The sequence below is a fragment of the Argopecten irradians genome, chromosome 12 (assembly GCF_041381155.1).
Source record: "Argopecten irradians isolate NY chromosome 12, Ai_NY, whole genome shotgun sequence".
Taxonomy (NCBI): Eukaryota; Metazoa; Mollusca; class Bivalvia; order Pectinida; family Pectinidae; genus Argopecten; species Argopecten irradians.
Genome location: NC_091145.1, coordinates 19,705,442 through 19,731,009, shown reverse-complemented (window position 1 = coordinate 19,731,009; position 25,568 = coordinate 19,705,442). Strand labels below are relative to the sequence as shown.

Here is a 25,568-nt window from a genome sequence, read left to right as displayed (position 1 = left end):
TTTAAAGATTTGAAAAAAATGAAAAGGTGCTTAATAAGATGAAATTATTGCTAACCTATTCTGTATTTGCATATTACATATAGTTATCTGCCCTTGTGGGTAGATATTGATTGCGACGTCGCATGTTTGCGAGTGTAACATCATACTTTTCGGAGAAAATGATATGAATTGCCCCCACAAAATAATGACGTCACAATGGATACCTATGCCCGCAAGGCTAAAACTGTGATATGTAAAGACAGAATACAGTTTTGATATTCTTGGTCATATGCACGGTAGCCTCAAAAGTGGGAGGGGTGCTAACAGTTACATGGGCGCTTATTGGGTTGAATACGGTATATGTTTACCAGCTACATTGTATATACAATAAACACATTTATTATAAATTAAAATATTGTGTATAAATAATAACTTAAGTTTAACTAAAGATTTGAATCAAATATAAGAAAAGTTAAAAAGATATTATTTTTTTGTTATGTTTTCGTTGCAGTTCCTTTCCTGGGAGTGGAAATATTATCACATTTTCACAATTCCTGTTTATTGCATTGGAAGGGTTGATTTTCACCTCAAAATTTGGAACACAGAAATCTGCTATACCTATTAAGTAAGTACAGCTAAAGCATACAACATATTAACAATTAATCCATTTAGTCTCCTTATTGATAATACCTGCCAGAAACTCTTATTTTTATGAATGGATTTTGGTGAAGTGTGGTATAGATAATATTAAATATACACTATTATTATCAAAAAGGGCTCAGATGAGATTGAAATTGTGCCTAGTTACTCATAACTATTGACCTGTTATTGACCATAATTGTTCTTGATCTTTTATTGGCCATTATGAATCTTTAGTTCAAAATATATTATTTTTTTTTGTATGTAGCCTGATTTCAATTATATCTAAGACCATGCTTTATCATTTTTCAGGCAATACATATTGATGGTATCTTTCTTCTTTGTGGTACAAGTATTTAACAACTATTTAACAACTATGCCTTCACATTCAACATCTCCATGCCTCTTCAAATGATCTTCAGGGCGGTAAGTATCGCTTCAGTGATATTGTCTTTTTAAAAACAATGTTAGCATAAACTCTTGACACACAGTTTACATTGCTTATTTAATAGTTTGTGCTTTTTGGGGTGCATTTGGAGCGGAATTAAGGCCCCTTTTCCAGAGAAATTTTGCTGTATTTCCCCAATTTCATGTGAATATTTTACCCAACTCAACAAAGAAGTCTTTTAAACATTGTAAATAACACATATGTACATATTTTAAGATTCAAATAGTACATGCTCTTGAAATTGTCAAGTTTCAAATCACTGAATGTAGATATACCATGTGAACATGCCAGGTCTTGGATTGGAAGAAAATTCAGAGCTCTTCCACAACATGTATATATACTGATATGTTAATTCCCCTAGAGGATCCTAAAGCTCTGAACACCGAGATGAAGTTACTGGCTAAGTTCAGTTGTTTTTCTGTGGGAACTCTGACTCACTGCCACCACAGGTAAGTGAACTGCAAACTGACATGTTCTAAACAAATATCCCAATGGTAGGTTTTACTGGAAGGTAAAAACAAAATCCAACCTAATAAGGTACCAATTCGTGTCCATATACACAGTGTCTCCTGACCTGTACTTCTATTGTAGGGTTCCCTGATGGCTTCATTAACCTTGGGAGTATTACTGAAAGGAAGAAAGTGAGTATCATTTTGTATGTTACCAAAGAAAAAAAGTGTGTGTACTGTAAACTTCATCAAATAGTTTAATCATGAATGTATAATTTCACAAGTATTTCCAATTTGGCCATAGGTGCTTGAGGTCAGGATTCAAATATCCTCAATGGGTTACTATCACTGTCATTATATCCACTCCTTGACTATCCCATAGCAAAACTGAGGCTTTTCAGAAGAAAGAAAAACTAACCATAACAGGCCTCCAAATTCTTCCTTTGAAGATTATGTAGAGACTGATGACCAAGTTGAACAAAATGTTGAATCTCGATATTGGTTACCTGCCTATGCGTATATGTGAATGATGATTATGGAGTCAGATTAAACATAATGCAATCTAGAGATCTGATTTATAGAAATGCTTATTGATGGACTTGCATTCCTGATCTACGATCCTTATAAAATAACAGATAAATAAATATCTCCCCTAAAGATACATATATGATTTACTGTATCCCAATATCTCATTACCTCTACCAACTTTAAATTCACTTACAGATGTACCGTATTTACATATTACAGCGTTATCTGCCGTTACTGGTAGGGTTGATTGGGACGGCATACTTTTTAGAAAACCGACTTGAGTTTCACTCACAACACAATGATTGATGCCTACCAGCAAGGGAGATAACTCTGTAAAATGTTAAGACAGAATAGTCCACTGAGAGAAATTGTGAGAATTTGTGACACATACCAAATGTAGAATATGTTTTTGTCTTTCTTCCCTAGGTACCCCAGAGGTAAATACTTATCTGTAGCACTCATCACGCTGGGGATAATTATGTGTACAATTGCTTCATCCCAAGTCAAAGTGAGTATAATAATTTTGTACTTGACTTTGTAGTTCACACACTATATAATGAAAGATTCGGAACAGCAATATGTTTACTCAAGAGTTGATTAAACAGTTTGACTTAAATTTCTGCATGACTACCTTTTCAAAATAAGCAATACAATTTCAGACATATTGGTTATGATCAATTTAGTAAAAATATACTGATTAAAATCTAATTTGATAAATTACTGAACAATTTTATTTCTTACATTTAATATTCAGAAAAAATACTGAATTTAATACATCACCATATTATATAACACAAACAAATTTGTATTTATATTCCTAATTTTCTACCTAACAGGAATCGGTGCCTTCTAAGGATGGAGAAGACATATATAGCTTTACTGTATGGATAGCAGGTACAACTACATATAGGTGATCAGTTGGGCCAACTGCATTCAAATGCTCCTCCTGTCAGAACACTTACTCTTAAAATTTTTCAAAACACATTGTATCCGACTTAAAACCACTCGCAATGAAGCTATGAGGGTATACTGGATTCAGGTTGTTCCTCTGCCTGTCTGTTCATCTGTAGACCCAAAGATTGAAAATTTCAACAAAACTTGATGACAATGATCCTTGTGCAGTGTATATGTAATCAATATTTTGGAAGGAGATACCTCCACCTTTTTCAGAGTTATGCCCCTTTGCTACAAATTGATTAAACAGCTATCCTTCCTAAACTACTGGAGAGATTTCTCTGAAACTTGGTAGCTATATATAATTTTAAATATAATAAATAAATGTTGAATGTCCTTGTGATGGAATTTAAATAGAAAAAATCAAAACTAAAACAAGTCTGCCATCGATCTCTAACGTTTCCCAACGTTAGAGATGGATGACAGATTTGTTTTAGTTTTGATTTTGTCTATCATTTTAAATATATATATATATATATTTATATGTTGAATATCCTTGTGATGGAATTTAAAAAGAAAAAATCAAAACTAAAACAAATCTGCCATTGATCTCTAATGTTTTCCCAGCTGGGAAAACGTTACCCAGCTGGGAAAGCGTTAGAGATCGATGACATATTTGTTTTAGTTTTGATTTTTTCTATCATTTTCAAAGAAGTAATATCAACAGGATTTTCCAGATGACACAGGATCAAATCAAATGTAAGTCTGTTGTATATATAGATGTACGACATTTATATGACCCCATCAGGATGCTTTTGATGTTTTAGATAAAAAATCTGAAATCATTTGCATATTTGGTTAATGAGTTGGTTTCCAGGATAGCAATTTTAGTATGATTTGAATAGGATTCCTAGTTGTATCTTTTGGGTAGATTTCACTTTAAAAGGGAGAAGGAATTTGGATTTTTCATAACAGAAAAAATCAGAAACTTTCACAGTCGATGAAATTTGTAGATTTCAGGAGTAGGTTTCTTTGTTATCAAGTAACCAGAAAATGTAAAGTAGAAATAAATTAATAGAAAAAAGAAATAAATAGAATAAAAAAACCAACAGTCAATGGTGAGCATAAATATATCCCTCTAGGATCTCTTGTTATGGTTAACAGAAAGCTCTTGTAAACTTACATGGTATCCTCATTTCTATTGAGCTTCTCTTCAATTTCACATATTTGGTACATTCATTAAATTATGTACTGTAAATCATTATCAGGTGCATCGTTGGCGACCCACTGTTGATCGCACCATGCTGCACTAAGTGATGAACGTGTTGTGATCAACCATAGGGTATCTGACGATGGATCAGAAAGGAGTAGATATGGTAGGGCCAGTATTTGGCCTTAATTTTTCAGGCCAAAAAATATTTACTCTGATCCACATCCATTTCACATCAATAAATACTCTCATACTTGCCATTCATCAAAACATAACTTTTTATAACCATGTACACGATGTGCTCCACCTATGACGTCATCGAATTGATGATTTTCCTCTTCTCGCCAAATTTTGCTAGAAATTCATCATCTTTAGGTTAGAAAAGGCTTGAAATGGATTTGGCCGCCACCTTGGAGCAACTTTATATTTTGCATGGATATGCGTTAATACATGATACACAACGTGTGAAAATCTCTTTCTGCTCCACGAAGGCGGCCACATTCATTTTTAGAGAAAACCACTCAAAAAGTATGATTTTTCAAGGATTTTTGTGAAAAATGGCGGGAAACATAATTGGCACATGCAGGATATTTTCGGGATGTAATGTGTTAGCAAATGTATTCAACTGTTATATGGCAAAATATGTTGCTCTTTACTGGAGAATTAATTTTGGGGCCATATTCGAGTCTTAACGTACCTTTTCCTTTAGAAATACAATGAAGCGTATATCTTAGTTTAAAATATTCTCCATATAATATCATCAGAAACATTTAATATCAATAGCAATAAAATATACTATTGTTAAGCAAATTAGATGTATCAATGTTAAAAAAACGTTTTCTGGCATTTTATCAAAATTTAGTGTCCTTTCTATGTATAATCCTGTTTTTTTTAGGAATATGTTTGCTGACGACAGCTCTTTTCTTGTCTGCTGGTATGGGCCTATTCCAGGAGACTATTTACTCCAAGTATGGAAAACACCCTCGTGAGGCACTCTTTTTTAATGTAAGTATAATTAATTTGTAAAATTCTTATATTACAGATAATGGATTCTTGGATAGCTACTTTATAGCTAAGGCGAAATTTTAATTGACTTTTGATAAAATATACCCTATCTGACTTAGTATCATTTGCTTCTGTAGTAGACCACTAGGTTAAAAGCTATATGAAAGAATGTTATATCATTATTGTAAAATGAGCGGGTCAGTGTGGTCACTCAGATAATGGAGCATGCTTCTTTGGCTCAGTCAGTAGCAGTATAGATTTTTAGGTCATCTGACCCTTCAGGTCAGGATGACGTATTGTCATCATGCACCGTCCGTCGTTGTGGGCCGTGCGTAAACTTTTCATTCAAACAACTTTTTCTCAATAACCGAAAGGCCCAGCGTACTGATATTTGGCCTGTAGCATGCTGGGATGAAGGGCTACCAAGTTTGTTCAAATGAATGACCTTGACCTTCATTCAAGGTCACAGAGGTCAAAAAGGCTAAAATCTTTAAACGACTTCTTCTCAAGACCCAGAATGCCCAGGGTACTGATATTTGGCCTGTAGCATGCTAGGATGAAGGGCTACCAAGTTTGTTCAAATGAATGACCTTGACCTTCATTCAAGGTCACAGGGGTCAAATAAGTTAAAATCTTTAAACAACTTCTTGAGAATAACTAGGAGGCCTAGAGACCTGTAATTAGGCCTGTGACATGCTGGAATGAAGGGCTACCAAGTTTGTTCAAATGAATGTCCTTGATCTTCATTCAAGGTCAGAGAGGTCAAATAGGCTAAAATCTTTAAACGACTTCTTCTCAAGAACCGAAATGCCTGGGATACTCATAATGGGCCTGCAGCATACTGAGATGAAGGGCTACCAAGTATGTTCAAATGAATGACCTTGACCTTCAGAGCTTTTTTTCAACATGATTTGGGGCCGAAAATCGGCCCCATTCCCCATGGCAAAACCTCTAAATTTTTCCCAATTCAAGCCTTAAATTTTCCCAAAATCAAAATTTCTTGAAAACTATCCCAAAATATTGCATGAACTTAGTTGGTTAAGTCTTTAAATATTTGTGAATTAGCTTCAGAAAAGTACATCAACTACATCGAAAATAAAAAAATCTTTTTTGTTATGCTTTATTTGATATTTCATAATTTTTCCCAAATCCTGGTTTTATATCGCACCTTTTCCCAAATTCAAAGCCACAGGCCCCATTCCCAAAGCAGTGAGAAAAAGCCCTGACCTTTATTCAAGGTCACACGGGTCAAATTAGCTAAAATATTTTAAACAACTTCTTGAGAATAAGTAAGATGTCTAGAGACCTGATATTGGGCCTTTGACATGCTGGAATGAAGAGCTACTAAGTTTGTTCAAATGAATGACCTTGATCTTCATTCAAGGTCACAGAGGTCAAATATGCTAAAATCTTTAAACGACTACGTTGTATTGTGCTAATAGTCAGATGACTGTTAAGGCCCATGGGCCTCTTGTTACACTAGAGACCATGGTTTGACTCCTGGTCTAGCCACTCAACAGGAATGAGTATTTTTATTTTGTTCTTCTACAATTTAAATAGTGATGCAACATTTTCTAAATATTTACTCATGGAAAAAAATTACATGTATATATATCTACTGACCTTGACTAGTGAACTTGATATGACCTTTTATCCACTTAAAACAAGATACACTCGTGTGTTCCATATCTAAAGACTTTTCATCTAGTCATTGAATTGGGATCTGCCAACCTTGACTGTAATCTTTGACCTTAAGACTGTCTCTGAAATCTGCCCCAATGAGCTAAAATGTCCTCTTATGACTTTTTAGTCCAGTAAAGATAGGGTGTTACCCCAAAATAATTGCAACAGAATTTTTTCTTCGTTTTTCATACAGATCTGACTTTGTTTTATACAAGAAAAAAAGTCGCCACAAATTAGAATTTGGGAAAGTGTTTTTCTTGATCACCAAAAAATCAGAAAAATTTGCATAATTTGCCAACTTTGAAGCCAAATATAAACTTACATGGTTATCATGAGATACTAGAAAATTAATGTATGACAAGAACGTTATAAGGACAGCACAGATTGCATAAAAACATAAGTTGAAATCAACACAGGGAAAAAGTATGACAGCATGGAAATTGCATAATAATGTCCTTGCAACAGCCAAATATGCTTTTGTTGGATTGTTAAGCTAAAAAATTTTATTATCAACAATACCATTGATACTCATTTTGGTGGAATCTTTTTAAATAAAACTTGTTGATTAAAGGCTTTAAAAGTAAAGCATTTTACTTTACTACCTGAGATAATATGGTTGCTCAAAGTTGGTCTTTTGGCCTTTTCCATGGACATTTTGAAGTCCAAATTGAATAATATGTTTTTTTCATTCAAGAATTATTCAGAAAGTACCATCTCAAGTGTTTAGATAGTTATTAATTCAGATTCTATGTAGGCTATACTCACCTAAAAGAGACTACTATATCAAGATATCCCCAAATATAAAAAAATATAAAAAATGTGAGGTTGATCAAATCCTCATTTAGTGCCAATTTGACTAAACTTCTCTAATTGGTTAAGTCCTTAAGTTTAAATGTCAAAAATGTGAATATCTATTTTGTGACTAATCAGATTGCAAAATCCTTTGGCAGATATTACCACCATAATGGAGCGCTCTTTATAAAGAGAGATTGAAGTTTCCTTTTGATCAAATATTTGCATAGGTCAGTTTTTCATTTTTAGCTCACCTGGCCCGAAGGGCTGGTGAGCTTATGTCATGGCGCAACATCCATCGTCCGTCCGTCGACCACAAACACTCTGGGTGGAAGGGGAACAGAACTTGTATAAATTTTTGCTCTGACACCCTGGGGGCAGGAGAGGTGGGGCCCAATAGAGGAAATAGAGGTAAATCCTTTAAATTGCTACTAGTCATAGAGTTCTGCACGTACTGTAACCAAAATTGGCCACAAACATCCTTGGGGGAAGGGAAACAGAACTTGTATAAATTTTGGCTCTGGCTCCACAGGGACAGGACGGGTGGGGCCCAATAGGGGAAATAGAGGTAAATCCTATAAATCGTTACTTGTCCTAGAGTTTTGCTTGGATTGTGACCAAATTTGGCCATAAACATCCTTGGGGGAAGGAGAACAGAACTTTGGCTCTGACCCCCTGGGGGCAGGAGAGGTGGGGCCCAATAGGGGACTTAGAGGTTAATATTAAAATTCCTTCAGAAAAGAAACAATGAACCTGTATTCAGAACATTACTTGGCATTACAAACCAGGTGAGCGATACAGGCCCTCTGGGCCTCTTGTTCTATAATGTAACTGGATGGGGGTTATATAATTTTCAATGAGATAAAGGAATAAAATAAAAGTTCAAGTTCAATTGTATAGCTGAAAATCATCACAGTTCCGATTTATTTACTGGCAAAATTCTATGACAAATGAATAAAGCATATTCGAAAAATTAAGATTTTTGTATTACAGATTTATGGACTTAGACATATTTTGGTATTCAGCCAAATTAACGTGATAGGAAGTTTTTACTACTAAATAAGATGTGCATATTTATACCGTTTTTACAACAAATGATAAAAATAACAAGTACAAAATATACAAAAAAAAGATATAACATATTTGGAAGCATTTGCTTTTTTATTTTCCGAAATATTAACTACCAAAATGGGTGTTTTGCCAAAAATCTAAGTATAAAAACACTTCAAATTGGCACGATCAGTCAACTTGACATGTTAATATTTAGGTTTTTCTAGCTAATGTATTATCGATCATGCACTTATTTGTACTAACCTAAAGTTTGTTTTACTATATACCCGATTTCATATTTCAAGTATTGCAAAAATAGCAGATATTGTACTTTAAAAGTGGTCAAAAGTGTAATTTCTACATATTTTCTTATTTTTCGGGCGTTGATAAAACGAATTTCCGAACATATGATTTTTGGTGACTTTTTTCATGGTAAAATTCTTAGATCCTCCAACCCAAAAAGCAGAAAACAAATTCTGTTGCAATTATTTGGAGGTTAGGCCTCTATTTTTCGTATTTTTACTGGACTATTTTCTGTTTTATCTAGCATGCTCTTCCCCTACCTGGTTTTCTGTTGTTAATGGCTGATATAAAGGACCACGCCCTTCTCTTCTCCCAGACAGGTAAGTAACAGTGACATCCTCTCTCTGATATGTTACTCACCTAAAGACTGATGGAAAATTGTGTTAACAAATAACTCATATGGCCAATTCCTTATCCATAACAGCTTCTGCAAGATATAGAGCAAAATATGTTCATAACAAATATACTAACAATGAATCCATAGTAACATGATTTTGATTCCCCAGCATGCTCCCTATCACTTGTACGATATAATGAAGTAATCTCCTGCTCTGAAGTGATTTGAAATTTTGTTTTGTTTAATGCCATATTAAACAACCAGGGTCATTGAAGGAGGTGGTGTAGGAATTTGGAAAGTCAGAGTACCCAAAGAAAAACCACCAAACTGTAGTCAGTACCTACTGGTAGTAATTGCCCCACTTGGCCGAGATTCAAACTCAAAACCCAGAAGTAGAGGATGTATCTAGAGATGATATGTCTAACACTCAGTCTCTGAGGTCACATTACAACGGTTATTGTATTTGACTGTTATTGTGTAGTGGTATGTTACACATGATTAGTTCCTGTGCAGTTTATATTACTCCTGATATATATGTCCACAGAACCCTTGGAGTTGGTGTCTGGAGTAACTGTTCCTCGCATGTGGTTTTTCCTTGCTGCAAATGTTCTAACACAGTATCCTTTTTATCTTAAAAACTTAAATTGGATGGAAATATTTCGTTCTCATGTCCAATATGTGATTGTTGTGATATTCGTGGATGTAATGTTTATTTATTTATGGAGTTAGGATTAAAATGTGTCATAATGGAGAATTGGTAGAGCAGAAAATATCTTGATGTCTAAAAAATAAAAAATAAGTTTTGATTCAATAACTTGATAGTTAATTACCTATTAAAAGTTATTAAAAAGTTGAGTATGAAGAATTGAACCATGAACAGTTATACATTGTATATTACATATTTTTAACTTGGGGATGAGGTTAGGTTTATATAGTCTGAACTACTATCAAACTAAAGACACAACAATTAGCGTCTAGAAATTTTAGGATAGCAAGTAGGAAAAATCTAAGGAGCCTTTCTAAAACAAGCCTTTCTGTCTAGAATTAATTCTGAAATTTGGTGTTATATCTAGATCACAATTTGTCTCTGAATTTGTGCCATCTTACTTTGTGTTCACTTGCACATTTATAGATTACTATGGTCACATGACTAATTTATTATTCCTCCACATTTGATCAACCAACCATTGTTAAGCCTAAAATATTACTCTCTTCTAGTAAAGTTTCTAGTTTTCCTGTTTCCTCTAATCTTGAGTGTCTTAAATATTCTCCTTGCTCTTCTAAACCGTTATTCTATTTTTTGTCGGGGCTAAACTAAAGATAACATTTTTACATTTGAAATGTGATTGTATCACCAAAAGTGGATGCATAGTGCACTAATTTGAGATCACTGATATCTTGAATCTAAGGGTCAATTAAGGATTTTTTAATGGTCTTGATGATCATTCTGATATTATGAGTGCACTGTTATTAGGTAGTTTATCATTCATTTTCTAGTTCACTATTTTGACACCTTTGAATATAAAGAGAAGTAAAAATATTTTGGATGAGTACAACAGTTGATGCAAAAGCAGATGCTGGATCAGCTTACTTGAATACACATTGACTAAGATGATCTTTATATTGAACATGATTTTTCTTATCTTGCATAATTTAGCCAAGTTTATCATGGTCAAGTCCATAGCTAATATTTTTATACAACAAAGCTGATAGTTTACTGTGATCCTTAACGTGTACAGATATGTTTGTATCAGATCTGTGTTTGTGTTGACAACGGAATGTAAAGCCCTCACAGTAACATTGGTGGTAACGCTCCGGAAATTCGTCAGCCTCATGTTTTCTATCTGGTACTTTGAGAACGAGTTCACACTGACCCACTGGCTCGGGTCTGTATGTGTGTTCATGGGGACTCTGATGTTTACTGAGATCATCCCACTACCAGCAGTTCTAGCCGGTCAACAGCCCACAGAGAAAGACAAGAAGGAATAACACTAACCAATTTTAGGATTTCTTTCTATGTATGTTATCACATTTCTGACGTTTAATTTGTTTTCCACCCTGTTTATCCATGCACTTGTAACAAATGTAAACAGATTTTTAAAAGTCACTTTCAGCAGACATTATTTAACACAGATTATGCCATTTGTCATTTACATACAATATGTCCTGAAAGCGGGGGATGGAAATTCCATGAATTTGCTTGGTTAATGACAGTTTAATTTCACCATTTAGTGTTTCCATTGCAATTAATTTTCGCAATTTCTGATTTCTTGCCAAATACACAAAATTTAGTCTCACACGATATTAAGTTGTATTGTAGTGTCTTATACGGTGTGCTAATTAAACAATTAATTCCCGGACAAAACTTTCATAGAAACAGATATTTAGAATTGATATTTTTAAAGTTATATGAGTCATAAATGGGTGGAAATTTTGACATGTTATTTTTTCTGCAGTAATCTATTGAAATCCATCAGGTTTGATGAATTAAGTTATCAGAAGCATTTAAATGAACTGACAAACAGGAGTAATGCCTTATAAACATAAGTTACAACACAGAATTCATGTGCTGTAAAATTCTTGATTTCATATGTGTGTATGTTAAGATGGAAACATACCTGCAGAAATCATTTAGCAATTACTAATAACCTCTCTAAAAAATTGAAATGAAATTGTAGACTAAAATTTGGCTTCATGATCTGACTGTCTCATTTCACTGCAGTGTATAGTAAATATAATCATATGATGTTTGGCAGTACAAATATTCAAAATTCATTTTCAGCTCTTTTTTGTGCTTGTAAAATTAAACCTTTACACACTAAGTCGGTATTGAAATTCTTAAAATGTTGGTAATTTTTGGTGTTGAATAAAATAACAAAAGCTCTTCTTGATTCGTTAGTATGAAAATTCGGCACATATAACTTTAATATCTATCTAACCAAGTTTAAAGAGAAAATGTTTTTCGTATGTATGTGGTTGAATTCATTTGCAGACATTTGGGTTCATTCAAACAGATTTATTAAGGATAAGAAGCAATAGTATTGTGTGTATATACATTCTGTGGCCAGTTTGTTTTAGGAATTTTGTGATGTTTATATCTGTCATACATGGTCATATTTCTTATTGTGACTGATGTTAATTTCTCTGTAGTGAATTATTTCTTTGCATATACTTGTACCTACCTCTTATGGGAGATAACTCTGTAATGCACAAAAACATAATATAATGTTCATAAATATTTCAATGACACTATGAATCAAAGTACTGGAAGTACTGCACTCCTTAGCCTTTATGTTCAAGATTTTATAAGTTGAACAGTTTAACAATTTGGTCTGAGCAATATAATGACATATGTTTAATTTTGTCATACAGGGTGGCCTAGCTCCATATCAAAGTGTTTTTTTTATAAATATAAATGTCATTCTTGCCATAAGATGATATTACCTTGTAAGCTTGTTATCAATAATTTTCGCACATCTTTACAATGCAGATAAATCTAGTCTTCGCATATAATGCTTGTAAAAGTGAAAGCAGTAAAGCAATACTTTTTTTTGTTGCTTTCCTTCATGCCAATACAAGAAACAATTTGATACAACTTCTACAAAAACAAAAATGTAACCAAAAAGTTGGAGGGTCATTATGTAACATTAATATGACGAATAAGAATATGTGTATAACAGTTACTTAATAATACAAAGATTTCTTACAAATGTAAGGGGTAGATATAACGTCAGTGATAGTGGCCACTTGAGTATTGGGGATGCAGGTAACTCAGTAGTAGCGCATTATGTCCAGTCAGCTTTGACTATTAAACCCCTTATATAATGAAAAGTTTCAAGGTCATCTGATACAAAATGGCAGAGATATGGCCGTTTGAAAAATGACGATTTTGTCGTTTTCCTGCCAAAAATATACAAGGTTTCATAGGCTACATAGATATAGCATAGACAGATGTCTATCAAAGTTATGCTTTTCATCGACATTGACTTATCAAACAAGGTCACAGTTAGATAAAATTATCAAAACAAGTCTATTTTTCCGCCCAAACTTTATGAGTATATCCCATTAAATCTGATCATATTTCCATATTTCAAAAACTTGTGACATACATTTGTTCCTGCAAATGCAAATGCCTTTTTTGTTCACTTTAAAATTATATATTCAATAAGTTCACATATACTAAAACAGTACAATTGTTGTAGAACAACTTCACATCAAAGATCTAATACGGCATAGACATTTCGAGTATGTCCCTTTAACAATAGCTGCATAAGAACAAGAGTCGCCGACATGACGACGAAAGTTCTCACAAGATACAAGTTAAGTGCACATGGCATGAACGGAGGTGAAACCATAATGAAGATGATACATTTACTGAGGACAACCATCTTTGAGTGTAAATAATTTGAAACTCAAAGTCTTGTTTTATTTCATAATTTACAATGTAGATGAGCTGAATGTCAACATAAGTTTACAAGTTCTCTTATTTGGAAGTCCTAAACTATCTGTAGACCAAAATACAATTATTTTCAACCATGTACATAGATTTATAAGGTCTAGTAATAAATTTTATGTAAACTAAACTAGATGTAACTCATGCTAAAAATTATAAGCTCACATTCTCTTATCACAGCGCTCTCTCTCTCTCTCCTGAAAATATTTTATTATACATTATGTTTTTGTCATATTTTGCTGTCGTCATATGATGTGTGTAGATTATATTATATTGTATCATTAAGGAAAGGACTGAATGAGGTCATAAAACTTGTGTCCAATCCTTTTGTTATTTAACAATGAAATATGTTTCAGTTAAATAAACTAGTACAGTATTTCTATGTACATGTATTTACACTATAATTAAAAATAACCAAGTTTAAATCAATAAGAAACTATAAATAGGACAATTTTACTATAGACGTTTTACAGAGTCCATATTAATCTAAATCTGAAAACTAAAGCAAGTTGTATTATTTCTTTTAAATATTTACTTACAAAGGTGAAAAATAGCACACAAATGTATTCTGCAGCAGCTTGAAAATAATTACCAGTTACTGATTTGGTGATCACCAACCAGGTGAGTTAATTTACCTAAGATTTACCTGTGATCTTGCAACAAAAACAATTTAGAGACAGACTATAACTCAACACGACTCCAATGAAAACACCTACCTTACCCAGAGTTGGTGTTCGGTGAACACCGCGATGTGTTCTCCATTTGCCCACTTTTTGGAGAACAAAGAAAAGTGTTGGTAAACGAGAACAATGGAAAACCAATTACAGTCAGTTCCATAATAATTTTTACCTGTGCTTACCTGTGTTCATTTACCTGAGCTACCTCTAGTTTGTCAAAAGTGGGGAAATAGAGAGATATCAATATATATGGATATGGCTCATTCCCCGAACACCAACTCTGATAAATACAAAGGGAGGTGTTTATATAGGGAACCCTTTGAAGTTTAGTTATAGTCTAGCTGTTTCAAAATCTTACACCAACTCAGGTAACTTTTCAACCAGGTAATTTTTTATACTTATATTCTATCTAGTTTGTGTTTCAATGTTTTTAATTAGTTCATCAGTCTTGATGAAGCTTTTCAATAAATATTAAAGATGTGATCCGAAATAATGTTGTGATATTGGGTGGTTGTTCAGTAAGTGGTAAGTGAAGATCTGTTTGTTTTCTTATAGATGTTAAGGATATTGTTTTATTTGGATTAAAAATAATTTGCCATTGATCTGCCCATGAGGATATTGATGATAAATCATTATTATATTAATAATAATGTATAGAAATGTGTCATCAGCAAATAATTCTATACAAGATAAAGGGAAAAGCACAGAACCTTACGGTACTCCAGCATTTTTCGGTTTCCATAGGATTGATGTTAGTTTATGATTATGCTGTTTTCTGTCAGATAAGTTGATTTCAAATCAATCATAAAGTTTACCTTTAATTCCATATTTTTTCGACTTATACAATAAGCCTGAATGTCATACTCGATCAAAAGCCTTACTTATATCACAGAAAACAGATGAAAATAGATGATTCATCCTATAAGCAAAGGGATGAAATATCTTTAAGAATGATCCCTCCCCTTAGTGTTTAAAAGGGTCATTTTATAATATTTCAGATCATATCTGACATTATTTGTTTCTCCTTAATTATCCAATCAGAGGGAATCCCCCTGAAAACTGTAAATTCGACAATTTTAGTACAGATGTTTAACAAATTCCATGTCAATCTAAATCTGAAAACTAAAACAAGTCAGAAAATGATAAGAAATTGAATGATCTAGCATAGTAATTATATTAAATATTAACACTTATAAAGCTGAAAAATATCAGAACAATTAAGGATGATTTTCTCTGAAGTATGCCACTGTTTTATACACCATTCTGCAGTAGAGTTGATTTACCTGAGAATTACCTGTGATCTTGCACTTGAATAAATCTGAGATAGACTATAACTCCCCATCAACACACTTTAACCCCTATGAAAACACCCCACCCTACCCAGAGTTGGTGTTCGGGGAAGACCCCATGTATACAATACAGTACTACATGTATATAATATTTTGTGTGTTTTGACAGACAAATATAAACAATATTTTATATATTCCATCATCATAAATTTCCCCATTGGAATGGTTAAAAACAAATATGTGATATTTAGTAATGTTGGCATGTGCACTTATATAGCTACAGATCGATATAGAGAATACAGCGTATGTCACAAGATATTATTTAATTCTATAGGATGATACATGTAACAATATGTATACATGTACAAATAAAATACAAATGTACATGTATATACATTTGTACTTGTATCTAATTAACTATATCATATACAGTATTGTATATCTTATATATCAAACTGTACAGATGGCTCGAAATTCCAATTCCACAGTGATAAGAAAGTCAAACATACTGTATATATATTTGTATGGTAGACATTGAGAAAATTAAAATATTTTTCATCAAGGGTGATATTTTTGGAAAAATCCAAATGGTCCCTAAATATCATAGCTGATATAAGTACTTAGTATAATAAATCAAATATACTTTTTAGTCAATATGTAATATTTTGGATTTATTGAGATATCTTTTGTTTTAAATGTTACACTGTAAAAGCGAAAGTGTAACCCGCAAAACTTACATTTGCATTGAAATTTGCATGATTTGACAAGTAATTGTATCATGTATAAAGCGCATCCCTCTTATCACACTATAAAAACCTAAGCATTTCTACAGAATTTAGACTTCTGCAAATTGTTTGAGAGAATGTGAATGTTATAGAGATAATTTTTAGCTAGTGATAGTTCGAACACTGATTTTTTTTATATAATTGATCATATTTCGGATAGTTCGAACATGTCAAATTATGAACGTAAAAGTAAGATTTTTGTCGGCAAATTGGCTCAACGGGATTCCTAAAAATGACGATACATTGCAGTATTAATATTTCAGTAGAATTGTCACATAGCTAGTTCAAGCGTACTTCCGGCAAAAGCGTTGACAATAGTTCCTGAAGCCTTGCTTTGTAAGGCTTAAGGACTAAAAACCCGATCATCAGTTGATTGTAGACAATCAATTTTTTCCAATTTTTCGACTAATTTGATATCACTGCTCTGATGTCTCTGTTGTCTACCTACCTCGTGTGATTTTATAAATCTTCTGTGCTAGTAACACTTGTGTAATAACTTAATCAACTATTTTACATTATATTTAGGGCATAATTGCAAACCAACTTATTTTAATTTACCATCCAGTTATACTTTCCTCACTGTTCTAGTTGTATTGAAACTATTTTGTGCCAATTTATTTCCTCATACTGCTAATTACATAAAACCTAACCATATGTGAAAATAAGTTGGTTCTCCATATTTTTTCTGGTACTTCTCTTGTGACATTTTCAAAATGACACCGTTTCTATTAACTGCAGACAGAAGGTTATGGAATCAATATGTCTTGGCCTAGGGGACTTGCTAAGTATACCGGTGTCATATCAAATTTGTATCCCCCATCAAAAAAGTATCCGGATACTTTTTTGATGGGGGATACAAATTTGATATGACACCGGTACTTGATTCAGATGTACAAATACTGAAATGTAGCAACAATTCCCCAAGACGTACATACATATTCCTGTTTGTAGACTCCCCACCAGCTTCTAAAACATTAAAGACATCACTAAAATATAGGTTGATATTATTTGACTCTTCCTCATGTCTGATCCAAAGTTACAAGCTTCAAAGGAAGATGATTTAGTAACGTTTATTATAATTCTAAAGGTAAAATCTTATCCACTATGCAGAGCCTGGTGGCAAGTCTATCCTGTTTGTACAAGATACAAACTGATTTCTGTGAAGTGATGGTGTTCTTGATATAGCCTTGTCAGTGTAAAGACAAAATCATTTTCTTTTTAATTAGGTACATAGATCATGTCCTTAATTTAACCTTGTCAATGAACACTATGATCTTTCTTATCTTAGGGCATTGTAGTGTGTTATAGATACATGTAGATAAAGTTCAAATTTTATTGAATATGCTACGATTGTATGATCAACTTGTATCAACATAGATATCTTACCTTTGTTGGTGGTGATGGTAGAATGGTCTTATATGAAATGAAACCAGAGTAACCAGAGAAAATACATATACTTTGGCAAGTGACCCCATATCTATTTACTTTCACTGATGATATAACACTTTCTTCTTTGGTTAAATTATTACATAAGTGTACAAACAACAGTAATTTTTTTCAAAAATACAAAACTTAAGTTAAAAGAAAAGCTTTAGATTTTGTTTTTAATTATCTAGTTAAGGTTATCCCATCCTTGATATCCACCCCTAGTCTGTAACATAGCAAAAATCTTAAAATTCTACAAAACCTTCAAATGCTCTGACATAGTCCAGGGATGGATATAACTGCAGTGATAGTAACTCCTGCAGTATCAATGATGATGTCATACTGATGTCATATAAACAAGGTGAAGTTATCTATATCTTACAAATTAGTTGTAGCTACAGTTATATTTCTTAACTTATCAGATATATATGCAGTCGATCTGTGTTCATATTGACAACAGAGTTTAAAGCCCTCGTCGTAACATTGATGGTAACTCTCCGGAAATTCGTCAGCCTCATGTTCTCTATCTGGTACTTTGAGAACGAGTTCACACTGACCCACTGGCTCGGGTCTGTATGTGTGTTCATGGGGACTCTGATGTTTACTGAGATCATTCCACTACCAGCAGCACTAGCTGGTCAACAGCGTGCGGAGAAAGACAAGAAACATTGACGATATTTTCTACCACAATAGGCGGTGTTATTCAACACTGCAGCTGTTGATTAACAATTTGTTTATACCACACATGATATAAACTCTGAACCCATTCTGACTGGCTGACTTGATGAACTTTGACCGAACTACTTATTTCTCAGTGTCACGTCATCATTGTCAACGTCATCAATAATCAGATAACGTCATTCTATGTTATGATCGCCGCTTGACGTTAAAAACTGCTGTTGGAAAGCGTATGCGTCGTGGTCGTTGAGTCAAAATATGTGACGCTTTCATACATGTTAAATTTACCATAAGTACTAATAATACATCTTGACAGACAAGAATTTCACTGATGAGTTTTGTAGATTTAACGGTATAAAACGAACTTGATCTTGATGATAATAGCTTGATGATTATCTGGCGGGAAATAGACGATGCGGTGTTGTGAGAATGCTTTTACATATATACATGTAGTCCGACATTGAGTTTATTTTCTTGAAGCAACTATGAAAATTTGAACTCAATAAGATGTTAAATGAGTATCATTGAACTCTAAAGATGTTTCCAATTAGACAAATTTGATATCGACGTATTCTTTATCAAACGATGACTTTTGAATACGTACTAATTATTGTCTTTTTACTGATGAAAATATAACTACATCTTATTTGCATACTTCGGTAAATACACGTTACCGTATCCCCGCCGTATTTCTATCGCTAAAAATGAATATGATAATATTGTGGTAGAAACAGGTCACACAACTCGTGGTTGTTGAATATTGAATTTATTCTACAATCGTAAGTTGTTTTTTTAAAGTTACAAAAGACACTCGCTAATGGGTCTAAACGTGATTAAAGAAAATTATATTTAATGTGACATCATATGTTACATGATCGATGTGAAGGCATTATAAACTAGATGTGGTGAACGCCCAGAATTGTCAAAAACACCGCTGTCGTCTGTATGTTCTGACATTAGCCTACTGACATTACCACCCCACCAACACAGTTGCCAATGGTCTCAAACAATAAAAAGCCAATTTTAAATGGGAAAAGCATGCTAATGGTCTCAAACAATAAACAGTGATTTAAAATGTGAAAAGCAAACATAAATATACAGCATGAATCTTATCATTTTTACTTAGACAGCTATAAAATTAGTCCTGGAAAAAATGAAAATATCCTTGAAAACTCCTGAAAAACCCATTGAATTTTGCATGGCCAAGTTTGTATGAACATTGGCTAAAGCTTGTGTCATTTGTAACTTTTAAAAAATAACTCACTCGTGTGGAATAAATTCAATATTCAACAACCACTCATTGTGTAACCTGTATATAAACCAGCATTCTTTAATGTGCTTTTACCAATTTCACCATCCAAGTAAATTTGCGAAAGTTTATCTCCACGAAATATTACATTTATCAACAGCATTTATATTGATAAGAATTCCCATTTAATTTTTAAATCCACAAATGTTAATTAATATACACAAACTTATTTTGAAATAATTGAGTAGATATCTAGCTGTTAAAGAAAGTTTATTTACGGTTATCTATCTTAGAATAAATTTCTACATACCCTTGTGTTACCTTCAGCTTTCTAAAATATGGCATGAAATTAGATAAGACAATGCTATTGATAAGATATATTATGGGTTTTGTAGTGATTCATTTTGCATAATAGCGTTTTTTAAGTTGTTTTGTATTTTTGTAGTTATTATTATCTTCTTTATTTTTCACATCTGGTAAATGAAAAATATTTTTTGTTGATTTTCATTTGTCATTTGAAGCTTATTTATACCCAATGTATTACTCAGGTGTGACTTATCTGGAAATTTCGAAAATAATTTACCGTTACATGTATATATCTATTGCTTGTATAATTGTCTCCAGGTTAAAAACTTCTTTTGAAAATTACCGTCATGATTTGTTTATTGATTCACTTCAATTCCAAAAAAGAAGGATAACATTTTTCACTATACACATCATTATGGGAATATTGTGATCTAATAGGCCTAAATATTGTGCTTAACTGCCTTCTGACATATTTGTATGATGTATGGGACAAATTAGAACGAATATACGTACCCGGCCTATAAGCTACTATACCTTTCGGCCGGGTACGAATTGGTCCCTATGTGTCGTAGTGGAGCATTGCCTCCGAAAATCACTCGGGCATAGTTTTCTAAACTTTTTTGTATGTTTCTAATTATTTTATGCGTATACATGCATTTACATATTATTTTTGTCCAAAACAAACATAACTACCATTCTTAATATCTACCGTACCGCTCACAAGACGTCAAATTCACAATTTGTGGACTTGCCGTATAAATTCCCTTCAGAAAGACCTGCATATGTATTATGTACAAAAATAATGCCTCGATGATAATTTTATATTTTATTTCGTTCAGTTTTATTGCCTAGTAGGTAAGCGATATCAAACACGTACGATAAAAATGCTAACAAACGTTTTTAAATGGTTTGCATAATCATTACTTTGCTCCATTAGCAGTAATAGGCACCAATTGTAGCTCTAAAGACGACACCATTTTCTGTCAAAAAGTCTTTTGAGCTACAATATTGCAGCTAGGGACAAATATATCATTTCACACTTGTTCTGCTAGACTTGAAATATATCAATGAGGCTTGTAAAATATTAATGAATTCCAATATACAATGTTTTGAAGAAATCTCACCAACATTCAAATATCTGAAGGTTGCTTTTAAGATTATTTATCTTAACAGTGTTATATTTCTATCCCACCTTGGTGTCCATTGTGATTGTGACATTGTAAGAAAAACATTGATACTTATTAAAAAATTAAGAATGGCACTGACAATCAAAATGGCAGCCTCTATTGAATAATCTGTCAAAATGTTGGAGTATAGAGTTGTGGGTATTTCTCTTTCCATTTCTGCATTGTCAAAAAAAAAATCATTCACTTTTCTACAGATTGTGAATATCTAGTCAGTTTCATACTAAGATTGTGTCTACATGACCTTTCACAACCTGGGTTTAACAAGATGTATACATGTATGCTTAAAGTGAATAGTCGGGCAAAGAAAACCAGTCTAAATGCGTTCATTGGCCTTCCAAAAGTTCTCACATATTAATACGACGGTCAAGTTCTGCTTAGTTTCCCAGTTCTGACCATTAAAGTAAAGAAAAGTTGAAAGCATTGAAAGCGAGGCTGTGTGGAAATGTAACAACGGACATAGTGAGCCGGGAGGACGTTTTAGAATTCCCATACTTTAAATTAATTTCTTCGCACGCAGACAGATTTTGACGAGAGATTTTATTTTTCCATTTCATAAGAAATTATACTGGATACATTCACACCATTTTTACCGACATTAGCCATCCTTGCCGGACTGTTCACTTTAATCTGATCCTGTAATTAAAATATTATGTCATATTCTTATGCAGCTTATCATTTTTACAGTAATTGTGATTGCCTTTGTAATTGAGCTTGCATGCGCTTAAAATAAAATAACCCAATTAGTAGAAGATATTTTTTTCTTTAAATTTGATGTTTGCCACATTGTGCAAATATAACCAATTAAAAAAAAAAACAATTTTCATGCCATGACACAGAATTTTATTCAGGAAGACACAGACTTAGTGAAATAAAACTTGAAAAAATGATCTTGTGTAATTTACTTAAAACTAATATTTAAAAAAAAAACTCTCAAAGCTTAGTTAATATTTGCCTTTGTAGATGTATTTTTACATGCCCTTGTGGGTGTAAGACATACTGTACTTCAACCTTGTCTTTGTAGAATATTATTAGTAACTGTTATTTGCCTTGTTATATCATATTTGTGTTAACTTATATAATATACCATACATATAATTCAATTGTGATCTGTTTTCTTAGTTGAACCACAGTTACAGGAGTGTTTTTAGGTCTTATAATCCCTGACTATTTTATTTTTTCCCTCTGTACATTCTACCTTACACAGGACAATGTAAATGTTCATATTCAAGCAGTGATTTTATTAAAGCAATATTATTTTCTTAAAGGAAATCTTATTTTAGTGCTTTTGGTGCCTTAAATACTGTGGTAAACTCTGATGGTTGTAATTTGTATGCTAAGAAATGATTAGCAACTAGCCTAGCACTAGAAAATACTGACCACCAAAAGTCCAAAGGGCTAAAATAAGAAAGTTTATAGTAGAAAGTTTTTGAAGTCAACAATATTTAATATGCTTTGATTTTCCTTATTCTCATCGGCTAATTAATACATGGTCACATAAGGTTCCATATATCATATTGACTTGGTGTTTCCATTTTTAGAAACACTGAGGCAATACTTCATTGCCCAAACATTGAGTTCTTCAGGGTGGAATCCTATTGCCATGATTTTTTCATAATTAACATGTACATCAAATTTATCAAGAAACTAAAAATGTAGAAATTAAGGAACTTTGATTCGGTCTCTATGACATTCTACTTCCCTGTTAAAACTTTAGATAATGACCTTGGCCTAGGCCTTCAGTCATTATGTAATTCTATCACGGGGTATAACTCCATATGGACTGCAACAAAAAAAGATCCATAATTGAAAAATATATACACATGGAAGCTCATATGCAAGTGTAGACTCCAAGACATATTTGAGTTCTTCTAAATCGATGACTGGACCAGTCCATGTGAGCTTCCTCATGTGTAAGTGAGTTAAAATTGATGTTGTAACAATCGAATGCCTTGCTTTGCTATATTCCCATTGATGTTTTGGGTTCTAATTTCTTCAAGAATCGCTGGGCCGCTTCACCAGCAGTGTGTAAATTTCAATTTACTCAGTGATTGTTCCCTTATAACACTTCAGTGAAATTATTTCATTTTTTTTAGTGTCAGATCACTGATTGAAATTAAAGTGAATGTTTTATTTATCTATCCCAAAGATTTCGTAACAGGAATGATGATTTTGTCTTTTTAATAATCATTCTTTAGACGATCAGTAGAATTAATCCAGCACAGTTTCTCAGTTGAGATGTAGTCCAAATTTGTCTGTATATAGGAAAGAAGATTGTGTGTAATATAAACCAATGGTAGTTTATCCAGAGCTGTTTCTGAGCTGTGTTTGTAGATAGTGATAATAAATTATTTTTCTATATACCTATTGTATGTTTTTTCTGTCAACACATTGCCTGGACATGACAGTGACAATCTTATTAAAGCCAAATCTATCGTGAGTGTTATTGTCTGTGGGATGCTGAACTTGACAAGTTGATGCTAAAAGGGTAGTAAGCGGTTGTTATACTCTAAACAAACACATTTACATGTTCAATATTTTTGAGTGTCTATGGCAGCTTGTTTTAAGCCATTATATGAGGAAGGAAGCTCATTGGTCATTTAAAAATGAAGCATATAAAGGCTCTGTCTGTGTGGTGCCATTGTCATAACACTTTTGTCATAACACTTTATACATTTTCATTTCATTGGAAATTCATTTAAAAATCTGTAGACTGAGAGAAAATATGACGAGTCCAATGCCGCTTCCCTGAATCATAGGTAAATACCAAAAGAAGACCTCACTTGATTTTTTAATCTTGATTACGGGAAAATATTGTATACAAATGCTTATTTTGAGCTTCAAGAAATCTAGATTAAGCGTTTTAACAGACATTTCTGATCTTTCTAAAAATGTCCATACTACCTGATCAAGAGATTTCTTATAAACATCATGATCAAAACCTAAGTCGTTTCAAAGCCGCAATACTAGTAGTGTTCTGTGACGTGCTTCAAGATTCCAAGTTTTATTATAACCAAATGCGATACAGCATATCGGCAGCAAAATACATTATTAAATATGATCAAGATTCACATATAATATACAAGATGGCGGAGGACGATTCCATATACATAGATATATAAAGAATACATTAACGTGTTTACAAGCACAATAAAGTGAAACTCATCTTTAATATCCCTCAAATTATACTTTTTGCAAATTTTATTTCTTCTTATCACATTTTGATGCCTCCCTAATTCTTGTAGGATCGTTAAAAACTTCTTAATAAAGAAAGGACAATATAAAAACTATGAATATATTTGTGACGTCACCACATATATGACGTCATGAAATAATAAGATCCATATTTCATACACTATAAAGTTAATTAAGGCGGATCGTAGCGAAATAAAGTGTCTTACATTTGAAATAGAGACATTTGTGAAACTGACCAAAACGACCTGTAATTAATTAGCCGTCTGATTATACAAACACCAATCCGGACATTTGTCATTATGACAAAGAATTTTCGATATCCTGTTTAAAAACACGTGACAGTTATTTGAAAACAGTTTGTAGTCACCGTATGTTCTGATGTAATTCCTGGCACACCCTTCGATACAGTCAATCCCTAGGCTGCTGTAGCCCTTGGGCGCGTGGTGCTGTTTGAAGCCACATTTGTCCCCGACAGCCGGCCGTTCTACAGAGACCGAGTAGTTGTAAGGCTTCCTGTAATTGTGGTAGATGCCGAACTCCACGTATTTACCTTCGTAGTAAAGCCAACTGTGAATTGGCAGGAAAGGAAACATGGACGCCGAGCGTTTGTCGCGTCTAAAATAGTAGCTGTACGTCATGCAGAACAGATTCGTCGTGCCGAAGTAATATGGCTTCTCGTCAGGGCTGCGTTTTTCTGGAACATATTGCAAAATGAGGCAATGAAAAAAAGCAGTATAATATTAGAATATAAGAAAGCTTTAAAGTTATCCAGATTCGAGAAACACCTAACCCATTTCATAAAATTTGTAAAATTCAATATGAAGATGTGTGTATGTTAATGTGAAGCAACATCCAAAGGAGATTCTCTGCTATTCCCTCCAAATTACCTGTTTTGACTTGTAAAAGACAGACGTAAAACACATACTTATACATGCATGGGTATTTTTTCTACGGAACAGCCATCCACAAGCACAGCCTGCCAATAACAGCAACAGGAACACGACACGCAT

At 33.1% G+C, this 25,568-nt stretch overlaps 2 protein-coding genes across 2 annotated transcripts in view; one reads left to right on the top strand and one right to left on the bottom strand.

The window, feature by feature from the left end:
* The window catches only part of LOC138335990 (UDP-xylose and UDP-N-acetylglucosamine transporter-like), a 28,995-nt gene extending 5,271 nt beyond the window's left edge, over positions 1-23,724 (top strand). The window contains 10 exon segments of the mRNA XM_069285228.1: positions 491-604; positions 931-982; positions 985-1,044; positions 1,658-1,707; positions 2,470-2,551; positions 2,880-2,937; positions 5,043-5,152; positions 9,225-9,300; positions 9,862-9,934; positions 11,057-23,724. Coding sequence (XP_069141329.1) covers positions 491-604; positions 931-982; positions 985-1,044; positions 1,658-1,707; positions 2,470-2,551; positions 2,880-2,937; positions 5,043-5,152; positions 9,225-9,300; positions 9,862-9,934; positions 11,057-11,306 — 925 coding nt within the window. The 3' untranslated portion in view covers positions 11,307-23,724.
* Positions 23,725-24,231: 507 nt separating this feature from the next.
* Positions 24,232-25,568, bottom strand: LOC138304988 (uncharacterized). The gene is made up of 2 exons (XM_069245406.1): positions 25,484-25,568; positions 24,232-25,252 (listed from the first exon to the last, which is right to left on the bottom strand). Exons 1-2 carry the CDS (start codon positions 25,566-25,568, stop codon positions 24,810-24,812), a joined length of 528 nt encoding a protein of 175 aa, XP_069101507.1. The 3' UTR covers positions 24,232-24,809.

Excerpts from the sequence above, each read along its gene's own strand:
- LOC138304988 (XM_069245406.1), bottom strand. The coding sequence starts at position 25,568 with ATGCGTGTCGTGTTCCTGTTGCTGTTATTGGCAGGCTGTGCTTGTGGA. Across the intron at positions 25,253-25,483 it reads AAATACCCATGCATGTATAA|AAAAACGCAGCCCTGACGAG; the intron begins GTATGTGTTTTA and ends AATATGTTCCAG.